At 39.6% G+C, this 27,484-nt stretch overlaps 1 protein-coding gene across 2 annotated transcripts in view; it reads left to right on the forward strand.

Annotated features, from left to right (window-relative positions):
- dapk1 (death-associated protein kinase 1) overlaps positions 1-27,484 on the forward strand; it is a 141,608-nt gene that overhangs the window by 41,927 nt on the left and 72,197 nt on the right. For both annotated transcript variants that reach the window (XM_062025110.1, XM_062025111.1), the window contains 2 exons: positions 10,694-10,915; positions 24,164-24,302. In XM_062025110.1, coding sequence (XP_061881094.1) covers positions 10,694-10,915; positions 24,164-24,302 — 361 coding nt within the window. The remainder of the gene's footprint in view (positions 1-10,693; positions 10,916-24,163; positions 24,303-27,484) is intronic.

Raw genomic sequence — 27,484 nt, forward strand, 5'->3', positions numbered from 1 at the left:
AAGTAAAATTACTCAGAGAACAATGGTAGAATGGTATTTATTATTATTTGAATGGACTTATGCTGTCTTTAAATTGAAGTGAAGTGGTAATTTAAGCTAAGATCATGATGCAGTTAAAGACCGAAACAGCCTGACTAGTATTGTTAAGTCTTGCTCTAAAATTTTCCGGAGTAAAACTAAGAGACTTAACCGTCTCCTGCATTTTAGCCTCCCCGAGCCATGTCCTTGTGGGTGAATTCTCTCTGTGGCCTTCAGGGCGACGTTATGCCCTTCCATTCTGTAAAACAAATCGCTTTTCCAAATCATGTGTCCCCTCTGCACTCAGACTCTTAAACTTTTACATTTTTCAGAGTGTTGTACTGTTTATGTATTTATTGACTATTTATTTATTGTGGGCCATGTGTAGGCTTTGCGAGCCCCGACAACTTGCTGCTCAAAATTAATTGCCCCTTGAGGGATTTCATTTCATTTCATTTTTATTTATCTCCTTCATTGATGTGCATCTTTGATAGACAATTATAACACAATTATTCAGTTACACCGTTACACACCAATGCCTGAGAAGGAGCAGGATGAAGAAAAATCTTATATTTTCCTGCCCCCTTCACATAATACATAGTCTTACTTAATGATATGTGAACCAACAATTACATTCAAATATAATGAAAACAAAACAAAACAAAAAAAAACACAAGTGCAAAACTTCATGAAGTACAAACCGAACAAAAAAACAAAAGAAGTAATATACACCTCACGGGATGATACAAAACAAATACAAAACCAGGCAAAAAACATGTAAATTAATAAATATAAAGCAAAATGTAAACACTTACTAGGATTAATAAAGTTGTTTGAATTGAAATTAATTGATGTGGACACGTTTGTTACTGGATACTTTCTAACCCACTTCTCCTTTGGGGACTTTGTATGTGTAAGTAATATGCAACTATAATTATATGATGCTTGTTTGTATTGATAAATGTGCTGCAATATTGTTCAATTAAGGACACATATTATGTATGTCTAGCCTGTGTGCTATTGTGTGCTTAGCTGTTGTGTAGCTGCTAGCTCTTAGTAGCCTCTAGCCTTGTTTACCTTTTTGTAAGTGACTTGACTAGAATACAAGAAAAGACCAACATTGTGTGCTTATTGGAGGACATATAGTGGATACTTTCTAACCCACTTCTCCCTTGGGGACTTTGTATGTGTAAGTAATATGCAACTATAATTACGACGTGGCGCGGTTGGGAGAGTGGCCGTGCCAGCAACCTGAGGGTTCTTGGTTCAATCCATACCTTCTACCAACCTCGTCACGTCCGTTGTGTCCTTGAGCTAGACACTTCACCCTTGCTCCTGATGGGTCGTGGTTATAGGGCCTTGCATGGCAGCTCCCGCCATCAGTGTGTGAATGGAAATAGTGTCAAAGCGCTTTGAGTACCTTGAAGCATACTTGCCAACCCTCCCGATTTTCCCGAGAAACTCCCGAATTTCAGTGACCCTTCCGATAATCTCCCGAGGCAACCATTCTCCCGAATTTCTCCCGATTTCCACCCGGACAACAATATTGGAGGCGTGCCTTAAAGGCACTGCCTTTAGTGTCCTCTCTCACCTAAAAAGGAGACTATTATACTGTATATGTCTCCGTTATCCATAGGTTTTTCTATAACCCATAAAGTAGGCAGGCACGGAGCTATTTCTCAGCGTGTGTTTAATCTAGCCGGCACGTTAATACACTGACAAACAACATCCGGATTCCCATCATGCATTGCTTCCTTTTTTTCATTTTTTTTTTTTCATAAAGAAATACAATCATGTGTGCTTACGGACTGTATCCCTGCAGACTGTATTGATCTATATTGATATATAATCTATATATTGTGTTTTTTATGTTGATTTAAATAAAAATTAAAAATTAAAAAAATTTTTTTTTTTATTTCTTGTGCGGCCCGGTACCAATAGCGGGCCGCGGCCCGGTGGTTGGGGACCACTGGTTTACAACATATGTAACACCAACATCTAAGTGGCAACATTTTAAAGCGCATGCATAGGCAGCGCGTTTACTTGCGCAAGGTTGGACAGATAGTTAACATCTAAATGTAAAAAAAAAATGGTAAAATGAGTTATACTTGTATTGCGCTTTTCTACCTTCAAGGCATCTTTGCCAACATTGAGACCTCCGAATTCGGGAGATGGGGTGGAGGGGAGGGGGGGTGTATATATTTTCAAATATTTCTTGTATATATATATATACATCACCCCCGCACCCCACCCCACGTAAAAAACGATAGTGCTGCGCTTATATATATATATATATATATATATATATATATATATATATATATATATATATATATATATATATATATATATACACACTACCGTTCAAAAGTTTGGGGTCACCCAAACAATTTTGTGGAATAACCTTCATTTCTAAAAACAAGAATAGACTGTCGAGTTTCAGATGAAAGTTCTCTTTTTCTGGCCATTTTGAGTGTTTAATTAACTCCACAAATGTGATGCTCCAGAAACTCAATCTGCTCAAAGGAAGGTCAGTTTTGTAGCTTCTGTAACGAGCTAAACTGTTTTCCGATGTGTGAACATGATTGCACGAGGGTTTTCTAATCATCAATTAGCCTTCTGAGCCAATGAGCAAACACATTGTACCATTAGAACACTGGAGTGATAGTTGCTGGAAATGGGCCTCTATACACCTATGTAGATATTGCACCAAAAACCAGACATTTGCAGCTAGAATAGTCATTTACCACATTAGCAATGTATAGAGCGTATTTCTTTAAAGTTAAGACTAGTTTAAAGTTATCTTCATTGAAAAGTACAGTGCTTTTCCTTCAAAAATAAGGACATTTCAATGTGACCCCAAACTTTTGAACGGTAGTGTATATATATATATACATATATAAGAAATACTTGAAAATATATACACCCCCCGCTAAACCCCCCACCCATCTCCCGAATTCGGAGGTCTCAAGGTTGGCAAGTATGCCTAGAAGGTAGAAAAGCGCAATACAAGTATAACCCATTTTACCATTTTTTTTTTACATTTAGATGTTAACTATCTGTCCAACCTTGCGCAAGTAAACGCGCTGCCTTTGCATGCGCTTTAAAATGTTGCCACTTAGCTGTTGGTGTGTTACATATGTTGTAAACAACGATAGTGCTGCGCTTGAAACTCAATGTTTGGTTCTTTCTATCCTTTCAAAGATGCATGTCACATACAAACCATTGAAAAGAGCGCCTCCTGTACAGTTGTATTGTTTTTTCCCCCACAACAGCAGCCACGCCCTGTCACTGTGGGTGATTATGTCAGTGTGGACCATGCAAACAGCTGTGCGTATTTAAGCAACACACTTAAATTGCTATCTAGGTAGCAAAAGCTTATTGAGACAGGAATGGCCATTTCACCTTGGTTTTGCATAAAACAGCAACACCCGTATCAGACGGGTCAGTTCATCAGTCATACAATTGGTCCTCAAGGAAGTCGTTAACGGGATGAACAGAGGTTCGATTACTCAATTACTAGCTAACGACTCTCTCTCGTCTGTGGGAGGCAGATAATAGCGCAGGGCTTTATCGCCAAGGCAAGAGCGGTAGTGGCAGATATTTGCATATTAAAAAAATCTAGCTTAGGAGAATCTTGTACTCGCACTTGTTTTTTTCCCCGTGTGAAAATCACCTCTCTCTTCTCGGCCGTGTGGGCGTTTGCCCGACGAGTGTTTCGCGGCTGCCAGGGCCTCCATGAGGCGCAGACGAGCGGGACGTCAACAGCCCTCCCTCAAGGCCTTCTTGAGCGAATGTGGATGTTAGCGCTGTGCAGTCGAGTAGAAGCAGTTTTGCATGGAGCATCGTGTTATGAACGGCTCTAATTGTGTGAATGCTTTAGAGCAGTGGTGCCCAACCTTTTTTGCACCACGGACCGGTTTAATGTAGACATTATTTTCAGGGACCGGCTTTCCACTTGTGCCAGATAAAAAAACAGTAAAAATAAGTGCATGAAAAATACAACTCACTATAACGCTGAATTAGTGGGAGCCCAGGGCTTGTTTCTTTGCAATGAAATGCAGATGGAAATCAGTTTTTGGCTACAATCTGTCACATTTATATTTTATATGTTCATTAAAGGCCTACTGAAAGCCACTACTACCGACCACGCAGTCTGATAGTTTATATATCAATGATGAAATCTTAACATTGCAATACATGCCAATACGGCCGGGTTAACTTATAAAGTGCAATTTTAAATTTCCCGCGAAACTTCCGGTAGAAAACGTCTATGTATGATGACGTATGCGCGTGACGTCAATCGTTGAAACGGAAGTATTCGGACACCATTGTATCCAATACAAACAGCTCTGTTTTCATCTCAAAATTCCACAGTATTCTGGACATCTGTGTTAGTGAATCTTTTGCAATTTGTTTAAAGAACAATGAAGACTGCAAAGAAGAAAGCTTTAGGTGGGATCGGTGTATTAGCGGCTGGCTGCAGCAACACAACCAGGAGGACTTTGACTTGGATAGCAGACGCGCTATCCGACGCTAGCCGCTGACCGCATCGGTGATCGGGTGAAGTCCTTCGTCGCTCTGTCGATCGCTGGAACGCAGGTGAGCACGGGTGTTGATGAGCAGATGAGGGCTGGCTGGCGTAGGTGGATAACTAATGTTTTTAGAATAGCTCTGTGAGGTCCCGTAGCTAAGTTAGCTTCAATGGCGTCGTTAGCAACAGCATTGTTAAGCTTCGCCAGGCTGGAAAGCATTAACCGTGTATTTACAGGTCCATGGTTTAATAGTATTGTTGATTTTCTGTCTATCCTTCCAGTCAGGGGTTTATTTCTTTTGTTTCTAGCTGCAGTTAAGCCTGATGCTATCACGTTAGCTCCGTAGCTAAAGTGCTTCGCCGATGTATTGTCGTGGAGATAAAAGTCACTGTGAATGTCCATTTCGTGTTCTCGACTCTCATTTTCAAGAGGATATAGTATCCGAGGTGGTTTAAAATACAAATCCGTGATCCACAATAGAAAAAGGAGAAAATGTGGAATCCAATGAGCCCTTTTACGTAAGTTACGGTCAAAGCGAAAAAAGATACGTCCTGCACTGCACTATAGTCCTTCACTCTCACGTTCCTCATCCACGAATCTTTCATCCTGGCTCAAATTAATGGGGTAATCGTCGCTTTCTCGGTCCGAATCGCTCTCGCTGCTGGTGTAAACAATGGGGAAATGTGAGGAGCCTTTCAACCTGTGACGTCACGCTACTTCCGGTACAGGCAAGGCTTTTTTTATCAGCGACCAAAAGTTGCGAACTTTATCGTCGATGTTCTCTACTAAATCCTTTCAGCTAAAATATGGCAATATCGCGAAATGATCAAGTATGACACATAGAATGGATCTGCTATCCCCGTTTAAATAAAAAAAATTCATTTCAGTAGGCCTTTAATGTGTCTTATCTTATTGTTATCATGTCACAAATCTATAACAAATATAACAAATGGCAACTTTCTATGAAGACATTTATAAACAAGCTTATTGGTGTGTCTAGTGGGACAGTTATATGTTTTATGTTGCACGATTGCACCAAGAAAAATTCTTAGTTTGTGAACCCGTTCTCAAACAATGGCAATAAAACTATTCTGATTCTGATTCTGATTCTGATTATCATGTCACAAATCTATAACAAATATAACAAATGGCAACTTTCTATGAATAAATTTATAAACAAGCTTATTGGTGTGTCTAGTGGGACAGGCGAAAGTTAAGTAGGAGAAAATGCAGTTGTTCATAAATTATTAAATGTTTCTCTGCGGCCCGGTAGCACATGCGTCACGGACCGGTACCGGTCCCCAGGCCGGTGGTTAGGGACCACTGCTTTAGAGCATTCACACATTTGGTTTTCTACACCAAAATTAATCTGTTTATTATTATTGATCTACTTCTTCTTCTCCAGATTTTGGCGCGCTCCCCCTTCCACATTTTTCACCTGATTCAAACCGTTCCAACTTCAGACTGTTCAGCCTATTCGGGAATTGCGGGCTTTCCCTTGACAAATTCCAAAAATTCCCAGATTTCCAAGAATTCCCGGTTTTCCGGGACATTTTTCCCATTTCAAATGAATTGGCCATTTTTCAAACTTCCACCATTTCCACATTTTTCTACCTCAACCGTTCCAACTTCAAACTGTTCAGCCTATTCAGGAATCGCGGGCTTTCCCTTGACAAATTCCAAAAATTCCCAGATTTCCCAGAATTCCCGGTTTTCCGGGACATTTTTCCCATTTCAAATGAATTGGCCATTTTTCAAACTTCCACCATTTCCACATTTTTCTACCTCAACCGTTCCAACTTCAAACTGTTCAGCCTATTCAGGAATTGCGGGCTTTCCCTTGACAAATTCCAAAAATTCCCAGATTTCCCAGAATTCCCGGTTTTCCGGGACATTTTTCCCCTTTAAAATGAATTGGCCAATTTTCAAACTTCCACCATTTCCACATTTTTCAACCTCAACCTCAACCTCAACCTTTTCAACTCTTCAAACTTAAAGATTTTACAAAGTCCAAAGAAGAACCACGATAAACATTCTGAATTTATTTCATCCATCCATCCGTTCATTTCCAAGATAATCTTACTCATCTCACCATATGAAATGTAACTTACTTCACCGAGTATTATTTGTTTATTTTTGTTGTGATTACTTATGGAGCCCGATTGTAGCTGAGATAGACTCCAGCGCCCCCCGCGACCCTGAAGGGAATAAGCGGTAGAAAATGGATGGATGGATACTTATGGAGTATATTGTGAATACATTGAGAACAGGAAGTGAACAAAAGTTTTAGCAACTGTTATGTAAAAGAAAAGGGGTAGGATTAAATAAGCTCTGCTTCTTCCTACTCCTTTTCGAACATGTTGAAAAGACAAACTGGAAATTGTGATGTATCACTTTGTATGCTTGCATGTTCCAAATAAACCCAAACTCAACTCAAGTCAACTCAACTCAACTCATACCATTCAACCTTCAACACATTTCACCATCCTGGAAATTCAAACTACCCCTTTTCCAAGTTCAAAAAAATTCCAGGATTTTCCAGAATTCCTGGTTTTCCCAAAGCCCTATTTCCACTCTTTTTTCTGGCGACTACTCCTCCCACATATTTCAACCCACTTCAACCGTGGCACCGTCAAAAAATTCCTCTTAATTGGGACAAAAAAACAAAGTTGTTTTTTGAACTGGAAAAATTCCCGGTTTTCCCAAACTTCCATGAATTCCGTAATACCATTTCTCAATTCAACATGTTACTACTTCAACATTTCTCAACCGATTTGAATAATTTTAACACCAACCATTTCAACTCATTCAGACAATTCAAGTTTGTTTTTAGCCTTTTCAAAAAATTCCCGCTTTCCGAAATTTCCCGAATGGATTAAGCAAAGAAATTTGCTTACCTGCTAGTAGACAAATGTGGCCATGGACCCACAGGCTAGGCCACTTTGACATCCCCGAGATGGCGAAAAAGATTGCGGCCAATTATTGTAACCCTTTGTGAAGATTGCGATTGAATCTTTATCCAAACGGAATTATGTGAGCGTTGTGTCGGTCGACATCCCAGCAAGAGTGAAAATATTACAGTAAGTGTTTGTTTTATTTTGGTTTGTTATTGTTCGTTTGTATGTTTAGCACCTAGCAATGCTGCTGATGCTAGGGTGTTTCAATAAAGCTACATCCGTTTAGCTCTGGACTTCTTTTTTTAATTATTTATTTTATTTTATTTTATTTTATTTTTTTTATTAATCAATCCAACAAAACAATACACAGCAATACCTTAACAATGCAATCCAATTCCAAAACCAAACCCGACCCAGCAACATTCAGAATAGCAATTAACAGAGCAATTGAGAGGACACACAAACACGACACAGAACAATCTAAAAGTAGTGAAACAAAAATGAATATTATCGACAACAGTATCAATATTAGTAACAATTTCAACATAGCAGTGATAAAAAAAAATCCCTCATTGACATTATCATTACAGACATTTATAAAAAAATTTTTTAAAAATAAATAAAAAAGAACAATAGTGTCACAGTGGCTTACACTTGCATCACATCTCGTAAGCTTGTCAACACACTGTGTCCAATATTTTCACAAAGATAAAATAAGTCATATTTTTGGTTCATTTAATAGTCAAAACAAATTTAAATAATGGATCCCATATTCCAATATATGACTCATTATTATCTAAACTAAATGCCGTTTTTTTCTACTGATATCATCTCCATAGCTTGTCAGTATGTGCTCTCGACTTCTAAAACGTATTGCTCATCCTCTTTGTGTTCGGGCTCAAAAATATAAGGTCCTGGATCCTAATTTTTCCCAAAGTGTGCTTGATTAGCATTGTTGTTGATGGGGAAGGGATCCGTGGTTCCTTCCGCTACGTCACAAATCACGTGACTGACTTCCTCGTTATCTCTCAAAATGGCTCAGAAATCTCGGTGAGATTGATACTATTTTGATCATATCTATTTATTCGCAAACTTTGGAAGTGTTTTTGGGTCACAAATTCATTACCATGAATTGATTTACGTGGACCCCGACTTAAACAAGTTGAAAAACGTATTCGAGTGTTACCATTTAGTGGTCAATTATACGGAATATGTACTGAACTGTGCAATCTACTAATACAAGTTTCAATCAATCAATCAAAAAACATATGATAATAGCTTCAATATAGAGGCAACTTTTTCAACTCTACTGATACTTTATAAATTTCATTTGAATAAAATCGGCATTGTCATTCATCTATTATGTTAGATCCACTATGGACTGGACTCTCACTATTATGTTGGATCCACTATGGACTGGACTCTCACTATTATGTTAGATCCACTATGGACTGGACTCTCACTATTATGTTGGATCCACTATGGACTGGACTCTCACTATTATGTTAGATCCACTATGGACTGGACTCTCACAATATTATGCTAGATTCACTATGGACTGGACTCTCACTATTATGTTAGATCCACTATGGACTGGACTCTCACTATTATGTTGGATCCACTATGGACTGGACTCTCACTATTATGTTAGATCCACTATGGACTGGACTCTCACTATTATGTTAGATCCACTATGGACTGGACTCTCACTATTATGTTGGATCCACTATGGACTGGACTCTCACTATTATGTTAGATCCACTATGGACTGGACTCTCACAATATTATGTTAGATCCACTATGGACTGGACTCTCACAATATTATGTTAGATCCACTATGGACTGGACTCCCACAATATTATGTTAGATCCACTATGAACTGGACTCTCACAATATTATGTTAGATCCACTATGGACTGGACTCCCACAATATTATGTTAGATCCACTATGGATTGGACTCTCACTATTATGTTAGATCCACTATGGACTGGACTCTCACTAGTATATTCGATCCACTATGGACTGGACTCCCACAATATTATGTTAGATCCACTATGGACTGGACTCTCACAATATTATGTTAGATCCACTATGGACTGGACTCCCACAATATTATGTTAGATCCACTATGAACTGGACTCTCACAATATTATGTTAGATCCACTATGGACTGGACTCCCACAATATTATGTTAGATCCACTATGGATTGGACTCTCACTATTATGTTAGATCCACTATGGACTGGACTCTCACTAGTATATTCGATCCACTATGGATTGGACTCCCACAATATTATGTTAGATCCACTATGGACTGGACTCTCACAATATTATGCTAGATCCACTTGACGTCCATTGCACCGGTCGCCCAGGGATGGGGGGGTCCCCACATCTGCGGTCCTCTCCAAGGTTTCTCATTGTCCCATTGGGTTGAGTTTTTCCTTGCCCTGATGTGGGATCTGAGCCGAGGATGTCGTTGTGGCTTGTGCAGCCCTTTGAGACACTCGTGATTTAGGGCTATATGAGTAAACATTGATTGATTGATTGATTGATTTTTTATACATTTTGATTTCTATTTACTGTTTTAATTGGTTTTTCCCTTTAAAATCGTTTTTATTTATATTTATTTTATATTGTTTTTATATTGGTTCTATATTTATTTATTTTTTGTTTTTATTCAGTCATTGGTGGAGCTAAGGATAATATTTGATTATTGTTTTTAATACTGTTTTTAATATTGTTGTGCAGCACTTTGGAAACATTTTTGTTGTTTAAATGTGCTATATAAATAAAGTGGATTGGATTGGATTGATTGATATGTCCTCCTAAGAACCAGCGTCCTCTGCAGTGGACATTGGTCCTCTGCAGTGGACATTGGTGGACAAAATTGTAAATCCGGCGATCTGTTGGCTATGGATAGGCTCCAGCACACCAGTGAGCCAGCATTAATGAGTACAGCAAGTGAAATACATGCATGACTTTTATAACAACAGCTTGGTTGTGCAACTAACATTTTAAAGCGCACCAAGAGCTATCATTACACTCAAAATGCACCGACTGCCATCTTCTGAATGATCACTAGTTTATTGAAATGACTTCTATTGCCACATTCTCGTCAAAGCCCACGCTGCTGATTGCACGTACGACCCCCTGGATGATGGGGGTATTCTTGACGGTTGACTTTGATGTTGTCATCTTTTCTGCCCCCTGACTCACAACGCCGTCCTCTCTCTCGTCCACAGCGGCCAGTTTGCGGTGGTCCGACGCTGCCGTCACCGGAGCACGGGCGCCGAGTACGCCGCCAAGTTCATCAAGAAGCGGCGCAGCAAGTCGAGCCGCCGGGGGGTGACGAGGGAAGACATCGAGCGCGAGGTGGACATCCTGAAGGAGATCCAGCACCCCAACATCATCACGCTCCACGAGGTCTTTGAGAACAAGGCCGAGGTCATCCTCATCCTGGAGCTGTGAGTGGCCCCTTTTACCTTAGACCCTTGGACCGGTTTCTCTGTGTAAACGGAACCGAGTCAAGTGCTCAGCAGTGGTTAGCCGATCCACAACACACCAGCAAGGGCATTCATGTTTACAGGATTTAATTTGGCAAACAGGCGCACCTGTTTGACCGCATTCATGACCGGTGATGTCATCAGGTAAAAAAACATTGAAGCATACAGTCAGGCTATTGTCTCATTAAATAGTAAACATAGTTTTTAAAGCTACGTGCCTAATTTAAATGAGCAAGTTTGTGTCACTAAACAATGTTTTAACACAACAAAGCAACAACTTGTCAGTCATCATCATCAAACTTCATTAGGGCCGCATACTTGGCTTGTTAGTACGGTGAAGTCAAAGAGTGAGATCCACACGCAAAAACAAACAGGACACAGTGTCGTTAAAAAGTTAATCCAAGTTCATCAGGCACCAGTGTTCCCACAGACTCGATTAGCATCTGGTTGATCTTTGTACAGGGTTGGTCAGAGTATACAGTATATGGTGCTACTTTTAGCAGCATTAACACACATGGACATAGTGACACTTACAACAAGAAAGTGGTAGTAACATATGAGGAAAAGTTGCAAGGTTCTCAGATCAAATTGTAATACATAACTAAAAGTCTGAGGGTTCTGAGGATAAAATCGTAATATATGATGAAAAGTTTTACGGTTCTGCAAATAAAATTGGAATATATAAGGACATTTTGTAAGGTTCTGAGAGTGAAATCATAATATATGAGGAAAAGTACGGTTCTGAGAATAAAATCGTAATATATGGAGAAAAAGTTGTAAGGTTCTGAGTAGAGATGTCCGATAATGGCTTTTTTGCCGATATTGTCCAACTCTTAATTACTGATTCCGATATCAACCGATACCGATATATACACTACCGTTCAAAAGTTTGGGGTCACCCAAACAATTTTGTGGAATAGCCTTCATTTCTAAGAACAAGAATAGACTGTCGAGTTTCAGATGAAAGTTCTCTTTTTCTGGCCATTTTGAGCGTTTAATTGACCCCACAAATGTGATGCTCCAGAAACTCAATCTGCTCAAAGGAAGGTCAGTTTTGTAGCTTCAGTAACGAGCTAAACTGTTTTCAGATGTGTGAACATGATTGCACAAGGGTTTTCTAATCATCAATTAGCCTTCTGAGCCAATGAGCAAACACATTGTACCATTAGAACACTGGAGTGATAGTTGCTGGAAATGGGCCTCTACACACCTATGTAGATATTGCACCAAAAACCAGATATTTGCAGCTAGAATAGTCATTTACCACATTAGCAATGTATAGAGTGTATTTCTTTAAAGTTAAGACTAGTTTAAAGTTATCTTCATTGAAAAGTACAGTGCTTTTCCTTCAAAAATAAGGACATTTCAATGTGACCCCAAACTTTTGAACGGTAGTGTACAGTCGTGGAATTAACACATTATTATGCCTAATTTTGTTGTGATGCCCCGCTGGATGCATTAAACAATGTAACAAGGTTTTCCAAAATAAATCAACTCAAGTTATGGAAAAAAAATGCCAACATGGCACTGCCATATTTATTATTGAAGTCACAAAGTGCATTATCTTTTTTAACATGCCTCAAAACAGCAGCTTGGAATTTAGGACATGCTCTCCCTGAGAGAGCATGAGGAGGTTGAGGTGGGCGGGGTTGGGGGGGGGGGGGGGTAAGGGGTAGCAGGGGGGTGTATATTGTAGCGTCCCGGAAGAGTTAGTGCTGCAAGGGGTTCTGGGTATTTATTCTGTTGTGTTTATGTTGTGTTACGGTGCGGATGTTCTCCCGAAATGTGTTTGTCATTCTTGTTTGGTGTGTGTTCACAGTGTGGCGCATATTTGTAACAGTGTTATAGTTGTTTATACGGCTACCCTCAGTGTAACCTGTATGGCTGTTGACCAAGTATGGCTTGCATTCACTTGTGTGTGTGAAAAGCCGTAGATATTATGTGATGGGGCCGGCACGCAAATGCAGTGCCTTTAAGGCACGCCCCCAATATTGTTGTCTGGGTGGAAATCGGGAGAATGGTTGCCCCGGGAGATTGTCGCGAGGGGCACTGAAATTCGGGAGTCTCCCGGGAAAATCGGGAGGGTTGGCAAGTATATCTGGGAGACGCAACTGCTCTGTACTTCTCCCTACGTCCGTGTACCACTCCGTACAGTGGCGTTTTAAAAAGTCATAAATTTTACTTTTTGAAACCGATACCGATAATTTCCGATATTACATTTTAAAGCATTTATCGGCCGATAATATTGGCAGTCCGATATTATCGGACATCTCTGGTTCTGAGAATAAAAGTGTAAGTTATGAGGGAAAAAGTCATTACGCTTCTCAGAATAAAGTCGTAATATGTGAGAAAAAGTCAATATATGAGGAAACAGTTGTACGTTTCTAACAATAAAATCATGTTTTAGGAGGAAAAAAGTCAATATATATGAAAAAAGTCATAAGGTTCTGAAAATAAAATCGTAATTCATGAGAAAAAGCTGTTAAGTTTCGAGAATAAAATTGTATTGTATGAGAAAAAGTTGAACGGTTCTAAGAATATAATCATAATTCATGCCACAAAGTCGACGGAGAGCGCCCTCTGTGTTGGCGACCACTAATCATGGCAGACTTTATGAGAGCTTTGGAGCGTTGTCATGTAGCACGAGAACTCAAAACGGTTCATTATGTCATCTAGTTGAGCTTTCTTTTCAGTTTCTTGTAATCAGACAAGAATTTGCTGTGATAGATGGGATATTTTACCTTGACGAGTTTCAACTGTCATCTGCAGCCTTCTTCACTTGACGACTGAAACCTGTCAAGGTAAAAAAAAAAACATACCTTCTATCATAGCAAAACCTTGTCTAACTAAATGAAACTGAAAAGTAAGCTAGCGTTAACATTTCATGGACAAAATAAGAACGTAACAAAACAGTCACTTTCACTGTTTGCCCTCGCTGGGATGTTTGTATCTTTCAGCACCAGGCGTGTGTTCTCCTTAAGCTAGTAAATTCATAGTAGTCCCCAGGTTAAAAAATAAATAAAAATTGGGAAGCGCAAATTATCATCTTGCAGAGTCTTCCTAGTGACGTTGAAAGGAATGTCGACCTGGGTTTTTAGCGTAGCATGTGTTTTTAGCGTAGCATGTGTAATTTCAAAGTTTTTTGGCTTGTGTCTGTACAGTTGAGAGGCATGATTTATAACTAGAGATGTCCGATAATGGCTTTTTTGCCGATATCCGATATTCCGATATTGTCCAACTCTTAATTACCGATTCCGATATCAACCGATATATACAGTCGTGGAATTAACACATTATTATGCCTAATTTTGTTGTGATGCCCCGCTGGATGCATTAAACAATGTAACAAGGTTTTCCAAAATAAATCAACTCAAGTTATGGAAAAAAATGCCAACATGGCACTGCCATATTTATTATTGAAGTCACAAAGTGCATTATTTTTTTTAACGTGCCTCAAAACAGCAGCTTGGAATTTAGGACATGCTCTCCCTGAGAGAGCATGAGGATGTTGAGGTGGGCGGGGTTGGGGGGGGGGGGGTAAGGGGTAGCAGGGGGGTGTATATTGTAGCGTCCCGGCAGAGTTAGTGCTGCAAGGGGTTCTGGGTATTTATTCTGTTGTGTTTATGTTGTGTTATGGTGCGGATGTTCTCCCGAAATGTGTTTGTCATTCTTGTTTGGTGTGGGTTCACAGTGTGGCGCATATTTGTAACAGTGTTATAGTTGTTTATACGGCTACCCTCAGTGTAACCTGTATGGCTGTTGACCAAGTATGGATTGCATTCACTTGTGTGTGTGAAAAGCCGTAGATATTATGTGATTGGGCCGGCATGCAAAGGCAGTGCCTTTAAGGTTTATTGGCGCTCTGTACTTCTCCCTACGTCCGTGTACACAGCGGCGTTTTAAAAAGTCATACATTTTAATTTTTGAAACCGATACCCATAATTTCCGATATTACATTTTAAAGCATTTATCGGCCGACAATATCGGCAGTCCGATATTATCGGACATCTCTATCTATAATCGAGTAATAACTTCTCTAAAGTCAAAGACGATACAGCAGCCTCGCTATGGCCGGAGGAGCCGTGTGAGTGAGGCGCTGTGTCCCGTCGCCAGAAAAGTAGTTCCTCTGTGTTAGCTCTTACAATAACAATATTGCTATAGCTTGGTAATATGCAGGTCACGGCATGAAAATAAAGCTTCGCTGGGTATTATTGGAGGTATTTTTTAGAGGGCTTAATAGGCGGAATAGATGAATTCCCATCAGCTGCATTGTTAGACGCCTCATGCTAGCAGGATAATGGGCAAAATGTAAAAAAAAAAGTTATATATCTGCACAAGTGGATGTAATCAACGAACGTCCCACTTAAAAGTCCTACTCAGTCTGACTAAATGACACAATTTCTACTTGTGATGCTCAAAGATGGGCTCATCAGGGCTGTTTTCCAAATCCTCCTTCCTCATCTCTCTTTTGTCATGCTTCCTCTCAGCGCATGCTTTTGACTGGCGTAATCACACCGGATGTTCAATCATCTTCCTTTTCCCGTGTCACAAAGACGACAAACCTCATACGTCCCAGCGCTTGACTCATGCCAGACCTTCGTGGCATAATCTTGGCACCCGGCCTTTTTGTGTTTGGACAGATTAGCAGAAAGGTCACGTCCCGGTAGCGATTAGCAAGCGGCGATACTGGAATTAACGGGCTTAATCGGACCTAATCAGAGAAGGTCTAATAGAATTGTGGCATATTAAAAGTCCAGTATTGTAAAAAACCCAAAACCAGTGAAGGTGGCACGTTGTGTAAATGGTAAATAAAAACAGAATACAATGATTTGCAAAACCTTTTCAACCTATATTCAATTGAATAGACTGCAAAGACAAGATATTTAATGTTCTAACCGGTAAACTTTGTTATTTTTTGCAAATATTAGCTCATTTGGATTGTGATGCCTGCAACTTGTTTCAAAAAAGCTGGCACAAGTGGCAAAAAAGACTGAGAAAGTTGAGGAATGCTCATCAAACACTTATTTGGAACATCCCACAGGTGAACAGGCTAATTGGGAAGAGGTGGGTGCCATGATTGGGTATAAAAGCAGCTTCCATGAAATGCTCAGTCATTCACAAACAAGGATGGGGCGAGGGTCACCACTTTGTGAACACATGCGTGAGCAAATTGTCCAACAGTTTAAGAACAACATTTTTCAACGAGCCATTGCAAGGAATTTAGGGATTTCACCATCTACGGTCCGTAATATCATCAAAAGGTTCAGAGAATCTGGAGAAATCACTGCAAGGCCGAAAACCAACATTAAATGCCTGTGATCCCTCAGGCGGTACTGCATCAAAAACCGACATCAGTGTGTAAAGGATATCACTACATGGGCTCAGGAACACTTCAGAAAACAACTGTCAGTAACTACAGTTTGTCGCTACATCTGTAAGTGCAAGTTAAAACTCTACTATGCAAAGCCAAAGCCACTTATCAACAACACCCAGAAACGCCGCCGGCTTCGCTGGGCCCGAGATCATCTAAGATGGACTGATACAAAGTGGAAAATTGTTCTGTGGTCTGACGAGTCCACATTTCAAATTGTTTTTGGAAACTGTGGACGTCGTGTCCTCCGGACCAGAGAGACCAAACATTACGCTCACATTTTAACAGTGTTGGGACTTTGTAACGCGTTACTGTAACGCCGTTATTTTCGGTGGTTACTAGTAATCTAACGCGTTATTTTTTATATTCAGTAACTCAGTTACCGTTACTGCATGATGCGTTACTGCGTTATTTTACGTTATTTTTTATGTAGTATCGGCTAGGAACAGAAGATCTGAGTGTGTTTTATTGGAGCGCTGCGGTGTCGTCCTTCTGTGTCACAAGGAAAAGAAAAGGCGTGCTTTGTGTGTGGGGGGGGGGGGGTGGCGCAGGGGAGACGTTCCTCCAGGGCCCATGTACTTCGGGGCTAACAACCTTCACTTTACCAGGCAGTGGGTCTTTACAGCTGAGGGTGAATGACGAGGCCGGCGGTTTGTTGCTACTTTGTGACTTTATTGGTGTCTTGCACGTAGCCATCCACCAATCTAGAGCACTTGCACGCACTCACTGTTGCCGCTCCCTCACCTCTCTCGCCCACTCACTCACTGACGTCACTCACCTCACATGCTGTCATATCTTAAAGGGCCACACACACACACACACACACATACGCTACTCTCATAACAACTAACAAGACACCATGGCGAAGCCAGAAGTCGAGTTTCTTAACATGGAGACATTCTCAATACTTTTCTTTTGTCGAGCACAAAGAAAATAACATTTTAGTTAAATGTAAGTTGTGTCTTGGATCAAAGATCCTATCTACTTAAAGTTAAAGTTAAAGTGCCATCATGTTGCAGCTATTTAAAATAGTTTTGTCAATTTGTTCTGGCCTGAAATAAATTGGCCCTTTGAAACATATCTTTGTCTTTGTGTGTTGTATGTAGACCACATTGCTTACCAGAGTTCAGTGATGAAAATGCATGTCAAGTTGATCAACAGATTGTATTATTCTCCAGTGCAATAACAGTACTGAAATGAAGGCTAAAAGGGCATTAATGGGAGCCCTAAAAAAAAAAGAAGAAGTAACTAAATAGTTACTTTTCACAGTAACGCATTACTTTTTGGTGTAAGTAACTGAGTTAGTAACTGAGTTACTTTTGAAATAAAGTAACTAGTAACTAACTAGTTACTGGTTTTCAGTAACTAACCCAACACCGCATTTTAACAACAACATCATGCTAAGTTAGATTGGCCTATACCAGGGGTCGGCAACCCAAAATGTGGAAAGAGCCATATTGGACCAAAAATACAAAAACAAATCTGTCTGGAGCCGCAAAAAATTAAAAGCCATATTACATGCAGATAGTGTGTCATGAGATATAAATTGAATTAAGATTACTTAAAGGTAACTAAATTACCTCAAATATACCTACAAACGAGGCATAATGATGCAATATGTACATATAGCTAGCCTAAATAGCATGTTAGCATCTATTAGCTTGCAGTCATGTCTGATTAACACTCCACACAAGTCAATAACATCAACAAAACTCACCTTTGTGCATTCATGCACAACGTTAAAAGTTTGGTGGACAAAATGAGACAGAAAAAGAAGTGGCATAAAACACGTCCTAGAAAGTCGGAGAAAGTTGTACATGTAAACAAACTACGGTGAGTTCAAGGACCGCTAAAATTAGTAGGACAAAACGGCGCTCGCCAAATACTCGAATCAGTGAAGCATTGGTGTCATGTTTTTCCTCCTACAGAACACATATTAAAACAAAAAATATATATTTTTTCCCCTCATCTTTTTCCATTTTTCATACATTTTTGAAAAAGCTCCAGAGAGCCAATAGGGCGGCGCTATGCGGCTCTAGAGCCGCGGGTTGATGACCCCTGGCCTATACGCTGTAAAAAAAAAACTAAAATACGTCTTTTCTGACAGGTAGTTTGTCAGAGGTCCAGGCGTTTTTTTAAGATGTCTTTTTTTTCCCTTCAACTTTGTGACAATGTGGCCACATTTTAGCGGTGGTTGTCGTGATCCCAAAATGAAGAGAGCAGCAGTAGACAGCCTGCAGGGAAAAGCTGTCTAATATACGAAAAAGAACAAAAATGAATCGTGCAGCCGGGAGTGCACAAGAAGCATAGGGGAAGCTATGAGAAAGTAAACAGGCTTCAAAGTAAACTGAACAGAATGCTGAACAACAGCGGCGGTTTACACACGTGAAGCATTCACAAAACAATGTTCCAACAAAGACCGCAGCAACAGCTGAACCGAGATCAGGGGTCGGAAACCCAAAATGTTGAAAGAGCCATATTGGACCAAAAAAATAATAATAAATCTGTCTTGAGCCGCAAAAAAATAAAAGCCTTATATAAGTGTTATAATGAAGGCAACACATGATTTAAGTGTCTATATTAGCTATATTAGCCTACTATCAAAGGCTGACGCAAATCTTCGTTGACGGAAATGTTGTATTTTAATAATTATTCTACACATTTTTGCATCATTGGAAATCATTAGTAAAATGGAGGCTTCTCACAGGATGAGATAACTTCTGGAAGTTAGTGTCTCAGAATGGCCAATGGTATAGATGTGTGTGTCCAAGTTAAAGGAAACTGCAGGCTGTCTTCTTCTTATTACAATCTTTGCAAGCTGGGTAACGTTTGCTGTGGTCTGGAACAACATGGCACACAAACATCAGAAATGCAGCCAATATTACATACAGATAATGTGTCATGAGACAAATTAAATACACAGAAGACATAAGTAAAGGAAATTAAATGAGCTCAAATATACCTACAAATGAGGCATAATGATACAATATCAATCAATCAATGTTTATTTATATAGCCCTAAATCACAAGTGTCTCAAAGGGCTGCACAAGCCACAACGACATCCTCGGTTCAGAGCCCACATAAAAGCAAGGAAAAACTCACAACCCAGTGGGATGTCAATGTGAATGAGAAACCTTGGAGAGGACCGCAGATGTGGGTCTAACATAATAGTGAGAGTCCAGTCCATAGTGGGGCCAGCAAGAGACCATCCCGAGCGGAGACGGGTCAGCAGCGCAGAGATGTCCCCAACCGATGCACAGGCGAGTGGTCCACCCCGGGTCCCGACTCTGGACAGCCAGCACTTCATCCATGGCCACCGGACCTGTGTCCCCCCCTCCACAAGGGAGAGGGGGGCAGAGGAGAAAAGAAAAGAAACGGCAGATCAACTGGTCTAAAAAGGGGGTCTATTTAAAGGCTAGAGTATACAAATGAGTTTTAAGATGGGACTTAAATGCTTCTACTGAGGTAGCATCTCTAACTGTACATATGTACATACAGCTAGTCTATTTAGCATGTTAGCATCGATTAGCTTGCAGTCATGCACTCCAGCAAATCAATAACATCAAAAAAGCTCACCTTTGTGCATTCACGCACAGCATAAAAAGTTTGGTGGACAAAATGACACAAGGAAGGATTGGCATAAAACACGTCTTTCTGTGGCAGTGTCGGAGAAATGTAAACAAACCACAGTGAGTTCGAGGATCGCTGAAATTAGTAGGACAAAACGGTGCTCGCCAAACACTCTCACCAGTGAAGCATGTATAATATAAACAGTGGGATTTCATGTTTGTTCTCCTACAGGAAATATATTAAAACAAAAAAATAATTTTTTTTATTCATCTTTTTCCACTTTCACACATCTCTGAAAGAGGTCCACGGAGCCACTAGGGCGGTGCAGCTGCGGGTTGCTGACCCCCGACCTAGATAAACTAAAAAAGAAGGGCGCCAGACAGGAACCAAAACACCAAACTTAGGAAAACACCCACAAAACCTGGTGCTACAGGTCATGACCATTGTTTTATTATTTGTTTCCAAGGTGCAAGTTTATCCAGCTCGGGTCAATATCACGAACAGCCGAAACTTCAAAAGCGACCGTTTGAAAGAGATCTTTTCTAACTGAATATCCGTACGCAGCAAACACAAATAATCCCGGTGTTTGACCCAATGAGGCCACGTGCTAGCAAGATTAGCATAAGGGCTTACATTAGATAAAAGTAACGGATTCACTTTAATCAATAAAAGGGGGTGTCGTGCTAGAAAAGGGTAGCGAGGGTATTCATCCGTGTCAATCTTTGACCTTAATCCCGGCGTAATCTATCCGTATTTTGCAGTTTTAGTCGGCAGCATTTACGCCCGTAAGTAATGTATATCATAACGTCCTTACCTTTACAGTGAAAGTATCTGAAGTACTCTACATTTCTGTGTTTATTTGGAGCACCGGGCTTTCATTTCTGGTGTGTCAAGAAGCCTTTTTTTTGGTTTGTTTTTAAATCTAGCTAGGAGCGGGTCAGAGGCAGTATCATGTTAATGAGGAAGGATGTTTTTCTTTCAAAAAGTCATAAAAAACTTGTGTTGTACGTTATGCCGGTACTAGTATAGTATCGTGGTACTAATGAATCAAAAACGGTACTCTACTCTGTTTGAAAAGTACCGGCGCCACGTCGTGACATTGCTGGTTTACAAGCAGAGGAGCATGTTCGGCAGCGCACATCACAGAGTACTTACAAGCAGACACAGTGTGTAGGCAGAAAAGGGAGAACGGACGCATTTTGGCCTACAAACTGACGATAAAGGTGAAGTTATAACACTGAAACGCCCTCAGGAAGAGGTGCTTTAAGACATGGCTAGCTAGCTAGTCGGTAGTGTTTTAGCTACTTCTAAATCACTAATCCTGGTCTCCATGGCGACAAATAAGGTGAGGTTTTTACAAGTATCATCCCTGCAGGACGAGGAATAGCTAAACATGCTTCACTACACACCGTAGCTCACCGGCGTCACAATGTAAACAAACGCCATGAGTGGATCTACACCTAACATCCACTGTAATGATACCAAGTACAGGACTGTATCGAGTCGATAATACTGGACACATGAGGACGTTGAATATGACCAATGTATGATCCTGTAACTACTTGGTATCGGATTGATACCCAAATGTGTGGTATCATCCAAAACTAGGGATGTCCGATAATAGCTTTTTGCCGATATCTGATATTCCGATATTGTCCAACTCTTTAATAACCGATACCGATATCAACCGATACCGATATCAACCGATACCGATATATACAGTCGTGGAATTAACACATTATTATGCCTAATTTGGACAACCAGGTATGGTGAAGATAAGGTACTTTTAAAAAAAATTAATAAAATAAGATAAATAAATTAAAAACATTTTCTTGAATAAAAAAGAAAGTTAAACAATATAAAAACAGTTACATAGAAACTAGTAATGAATGAAAATTAGTAAAATTAACTGTTAAAGGTTAGTACTATTAGTGGACCAGCAGCACGCACAATCATGTGTGCTTACGGACTGTATCCCTTGCAGACTGTATTGATATATATTGATATATAATGTAGGAACCAGAATATTAATAACAGAAAGAAACAACCCTTTTGTGTGAATGAGTGTGAATGAGTGTAAATGGGGGAGGGAGGTTTTTTGGGTTGGTGCACTAATTGTAAGTGTATCTTGTGTTTTTTATGTTGATTTAAAAAAAAAAAAAAAATTAAAAAAAAAAAAAACTGATACCGATAATTTCCGATATTACATTTTAACACATTTATCTCAATCCAAAACTAATGTAAAGTATCCAAACAGAAGAATAAGTGATTATTACATTTTAACAGAAGTGTAGATAGAACATGTTAAAAGAGAAAGTAAGCGGATATTAACAGTAAATGAACAAGTAGATTAATAATTAATTTTCTACCACTTGTCCTTAATAATTTTGACAAAAAAATACAATAGCTCACAGATGTCACCGCTAGCAAAAGCTAGCGCGCCCGAATGTAAACAAATGCCATGGGGGGGATCTACACCTGACATCCACTGTAATGATACCAAGTACAATAATGTATCTCGTCGATACTACTATGATTACATCTGTAGGAGCCTAAATGCTGTTTAAGTTAATTTACATTTTATGGAAGGTGCTTTATATTTATTCAGCCAAAAGGGGACTATTTACTTTATTTAAATAATACGAAAATGTATATATTGCATGCTTAGAATAATTATAAGGTACACTTTATTTGTAATTAATACATTTGTCTGAATAATTTGATGACGTACTATTTTATACTGCTTTAATACAGTGAAGATTACGTAACTGTTTAATTGCATATATGGCGGAAGGATCTGTGTGGTGAAATGGTTTGGACACAATGTATTATGGGTAATGGCAGTCAGGTATGAGGGAATCGAGCCACACAGTTTTTTGACCTTACTCTTACTTTTTCTAACTCTTTCTCACAGTAACAAACTCGCTTTATTTTGCCATTCATTTGTTCCCACATCGTTATTGTTTTACGTTTTTGAATGGTTAAGTTGACAAGTAAACGATACAAAACGAAGAGGAGCGTCTGGAGTTTTGTTTGTTGTTGCCGCAGCAAGCGGAGCAGGAGAAAGTGGAGCAGCGTCAAGCTGAGGCTTCATAAGGAAACTACAACATCGATATTTTTTATCGTCACAAAATATTTTTTCCTTTTTTTAAAATTCATATTATGTTTATAAACTCAGGAAATATGTCCTTGGACACATGAGGACTTTGAATATGACCTATGTATGATCCTGTAACTACTTGGTATCGGATCGATACCTAAATTTGTGGTATCATCCAAAACTAATGTAAAGTAGTGATTATTACATTTTAACAGAAGGGTAGATAGAACATGTTGAAACAGGAAGTAAGCAGATATTAACAGTAAATGAACAAGTGGATTAGTAACACATTTTTACAGCTTGTCCTTTATTATTTTGACAATATAAAATATTGATAAATTACATAATATGTTACTGCATACGTCAGCAGACTAATTAGGAGCCTTTGTTTGTTTACTTACTACTAAAAGACAAGTTGTCTAGTATGTTCACTATTTTGTTTGAGGACAAAATTGTTCTTCAATTGCAATAAAAAACATATGTTTAATGCACCCTAAGATTTTTCGTTAAAATAAAGCCAATAATGCCATTTTTTGTTGTCCCTTTTATTTAGAAAAGTATCGAAAGGTATCATAAAGTATCAAAATACATTTTGGTACCGGTACCAAAATATTGGTATGGGGACAACCCTACTAGGGACACATGTTACTGTTAAAACATCATTAAAAAGTCACTACCCTAAGATTTTTTGTTAAAATAAAGCCAATAATGCAATTTTTTGTGGTCCCCTTTATTTAAAAAAGTATCTAAAGGTATCATAAAGTATCGAAATACATTTTGATACCGGTACCAAAATATTGGTATCAGGACAACCCACCTAGGGACACATGTTACTGTTAAAAACATCATTAAAAAGTCACTTTTGCATCACAGTTAGACATTTGAAAACACTTAAGTGCTGCCTAGAAAAGACCTAAGTGTTCTATTTTGTGCAGATGATAGCACCTTAACAACCCCTAATGTAAATGTGTTCAAACCTTGAGCCTGAATGTTTTCCAGAGCTGGTTAAAAGCTACTCAGGTCGTATAAATTGACTGGACTCTAATGCACCTGCGTGATTAGATTACCTTCGCTCGGCTCCATTAAAAAGGGATTTATCGCTGCCCCTGAGCCAAGTGATCTCGCGTTTTAATTCTCCATCTTTACCCCCCCCCCCCCCTCCTTCAGCGTGGCCGGGGGCGAACTCTTCGACTTCCTGGCAGAGAAGGAGTCGCTGAGCGAGGAGGAAGCCACTCAGTTCCTGAAGCAGATCCTTGAGGGAGTCTTCTACCTGCACTCCAAACAGATCGCTCACTTTGACCTCAAGGTACCCGCATGCAACACGAGAGCGTGGACCCCTCCCTTTGTTTCTTATTTGTACTACACACCTGCTCGGCAGTATCTCTGTTATTTACATTGCATGCTCTAATTGCCTTCCACTGTGCTTACATGCCATTCCATATACACTGTATCTACTGTAAATACTCTACCATTTTGTCTGGACTATATAGCAGTTGTCCCCAACCACCGGACCGATTGGTACCGGGCCGCACAAGAAATTTAAAAAAAAAAATATATATATATATATATATATATATATATATATATATTTTTTTTTTTAATGAAATCAACATAAAAAACACAATATATACATTATATATCAATATAGATCAATACAGTCTGCAGGGATACAGTCCGTAAGCACACATGATTGTATTTATGTAAAAAAAATTTTAAAAAAATACAATTTTTAAATACACCCCCCACCGGTCCGTGGGACAAATTTTCAAGCGTTGACCGGTCCGCAGTTACAAAGAGGTTGGGGACCACTGCTATAGAGTGCACTGGCATATATAAATATGTTTTCATATATAAGCCGCACCCTACTATAAGCCGCAGATGCAGTCATGGTCAAAAGTTTACATACACTTGTAAAGAACATAATGTCATGGCTGTCTGGAGTTTCCAATAATTTATACAACTCTTATTTTTTTGTGATAGAGTGATTGGAGCACATACTTGTTGGTCACAAAAAACATTCATGAAGTTTGGTTATTTTATGAATTTATTATGGGTCTACTGAAAATGTGAGCAAATCTGCTGGGTCAAAAGTATACATACAGCAATGTTAATATTTGCTTAGATGTCCCTTGGCAAGTTTCACTGCAATAAGGCACTTTTGGTAGCCATCCACAAGCTTCTGGCAAGCTTCCGGTTGAGTTTTTGACCACTCCTCTTGACAAAATTGGTGCAGTTCAGCTTACAGCAAGGCACTCAGAAGAATAGGAGCGCTTGATTTGCTCACCCTAACCCAGTGTTTTTCAACCACTGTGAGGTACAGTCTGGTGTGCCGTGGGAGATTATCTAATTTCACCTATTTGGGTTAAAACTAGGGGCATCACGGTGGAAGAGGGGTTAGTGCGTCTGCCTCACAATACGAAGGTCTGAGTAGTCTTGGGTTCAATCCCGGGCTCGGGATCTTTCTGTGTGGAGTTTGCATGTCCTCCCCGTGACTGCGTGGGTTCCCTCCGGGTACTCCGGCTTCCTCCCACTTCCAAAGACATGCACCTGGGCATAGGTTGATTGGCAACACTAAATTGGCCCTAGTGTGTGAATGTGAGTGTGAATGTTGTCTGTTTATCTGTGTTGGCCCTGTGATGAGGTGGCGACTTGTCCAGGGTGTACCCCGCCTTCCGCCCGATTGTAGCTGAGATAGGCTCCAGCCCCCGCGACCCCGAAGGGAATAAGCGGTAGAAAATGGATGGATGGATGGATGGATGGATGGATGGGTTAAAACTATTTTTTGCAAACCAGTAATTATAGTCTGCAAATGATGTGTTGTTGTTGAGTGTTGGTGCTGTCTAGAGCTCGGCAGAGTAACCGTGTAATACTCTTCCATATCAGTAGGTGGCAGCCGGTAGCTAATTGCTTTGTAGATGTTTTAAATAGCGGAAGGCAGGCTGCAGGTAAAAAGGTATCTAATGATTAAACCAAAAATAAACAAAAGATGAGTGCCCCTAAGAAAAGGCATTGAAGCTTAGGGAAGGCTATGCAGAACGAAACTAAAACTGAACTGGCTACAAAGTAAACAAAAACAGAATGCTGGACGACAGCAAAGACTTGCTGTAGAGCAAAGATGGCGTCCACAATGTACATCCGAACATGACATGACAATCAACAATGTCCCCACAAAGAAGGATAAAAACAACTGAAATATTCTTGATTGCTAAAACAAAGTAGATGCGGGAAATATCGCTCAAAGGAAGACAGGAAACTGCTACAGGAAAATACCAAAAAAAGAGAAAAAGCCACCAAAATAGGAGCGCAAGACAAGAACTAGAACACTACACACAGGAAAGCCACCAAAGAGAAGAAGTAAAACACTACACACAGGAAAATAGCAAAAAACTCAAAACAAACGGCGTGATGTGACAGGTGGTGACAGTACACCTACTTTGAGACAAGAGCTATAGTGATGCATGCTTGGTTATGGTTTAAAGTCATATCCAACAATTGCGACAACGACTTTTTACTGTCAACTGAGTTTCGTTTTTTAATGATTTCTGCTGGTGGTGTGCCTCCGCATTTTTTCAACGCAAAAAATGTGCCTTGGCTCAAAAAAGGTTGAAAAACACTGCCCTAACCCACCTGTTGAACAGTATGGGTAATCTCGCTTCATTAGAGCATTTTTTGTTTTTTGTTTTTATGGATTGTCGGGGCTATTTTTACATTTATCGGTATGACCTCATAATTCCTCATAATAATCTGGCCGATCCGTCTGCAAAGCCTGCTGAGGAAAAGTTGTGCCTAAAGGGTCGAGCACGTCTAATTTGACGCAGCATTTGCGGTATCACCAGGTTTACACACCAACGATAATGTAACACATTATAACAGAGTTATATTACATTAAATACAAGTTACATACGATTGTACCACTTACAATCAGCGACATTCAAAGAGGTCAAAAGAAGGAAATTATTTCCAAACTTAGAGCAGTGTTTTTCAACCTTTTTTGAGGCAAGGCTCATTTTTTGCGTTGAAAAAATCCGGAGGCACACCACCAGCAGAAATCATAAACTCGGTTGACAGTAAAAAGTCATTCAAGTTCAAGTTTTATTCGTCACATGCAGGGTACACCACAGTGAAATGCTTTTTTCCATGCTCTTCAGATGTTGCGTACAGTGGGATCCAAACACTAGTTACATAATCTAATACACTAAATACAAAAATTACAAAAATTTGAATAGCTCTGATGTACTTTAATTACAAGACAATGAGTTGCACAATAAGTTACAGTAGTTATGGTAGATGTATCAGTACAAGTAGAAGTACAGTAGTTAAATACAGTACCAGTGCAAGATCAAATAGTATAACAGTATAGGAAGCATTATCACAATTGTTGGATATGACTTTAAAGCATAACCAAGCATGCGTCACTATAGCTCTTGTCTCAAAGTAGGTGTACTGTCACCACCTGTCACATCACACCCTGACTTATTTGGACTTTTT

This window comes from Entelurus aequoreus, linkage group LG17 (assembly GCF_033978785.1).
Source record: "Entelurus aequoreus isolate RoL-2023_Sb linkage group LG17, RoL_Eaeq_v1.1, whole genome shotgun sequence".
Taxonomy (NCBI): Eukaryota; Metazoa; Chordata; class Actinopteri; order Syngnathiformes; family Syngnathidae; genus Entelurus; species Entelurus aequoreus.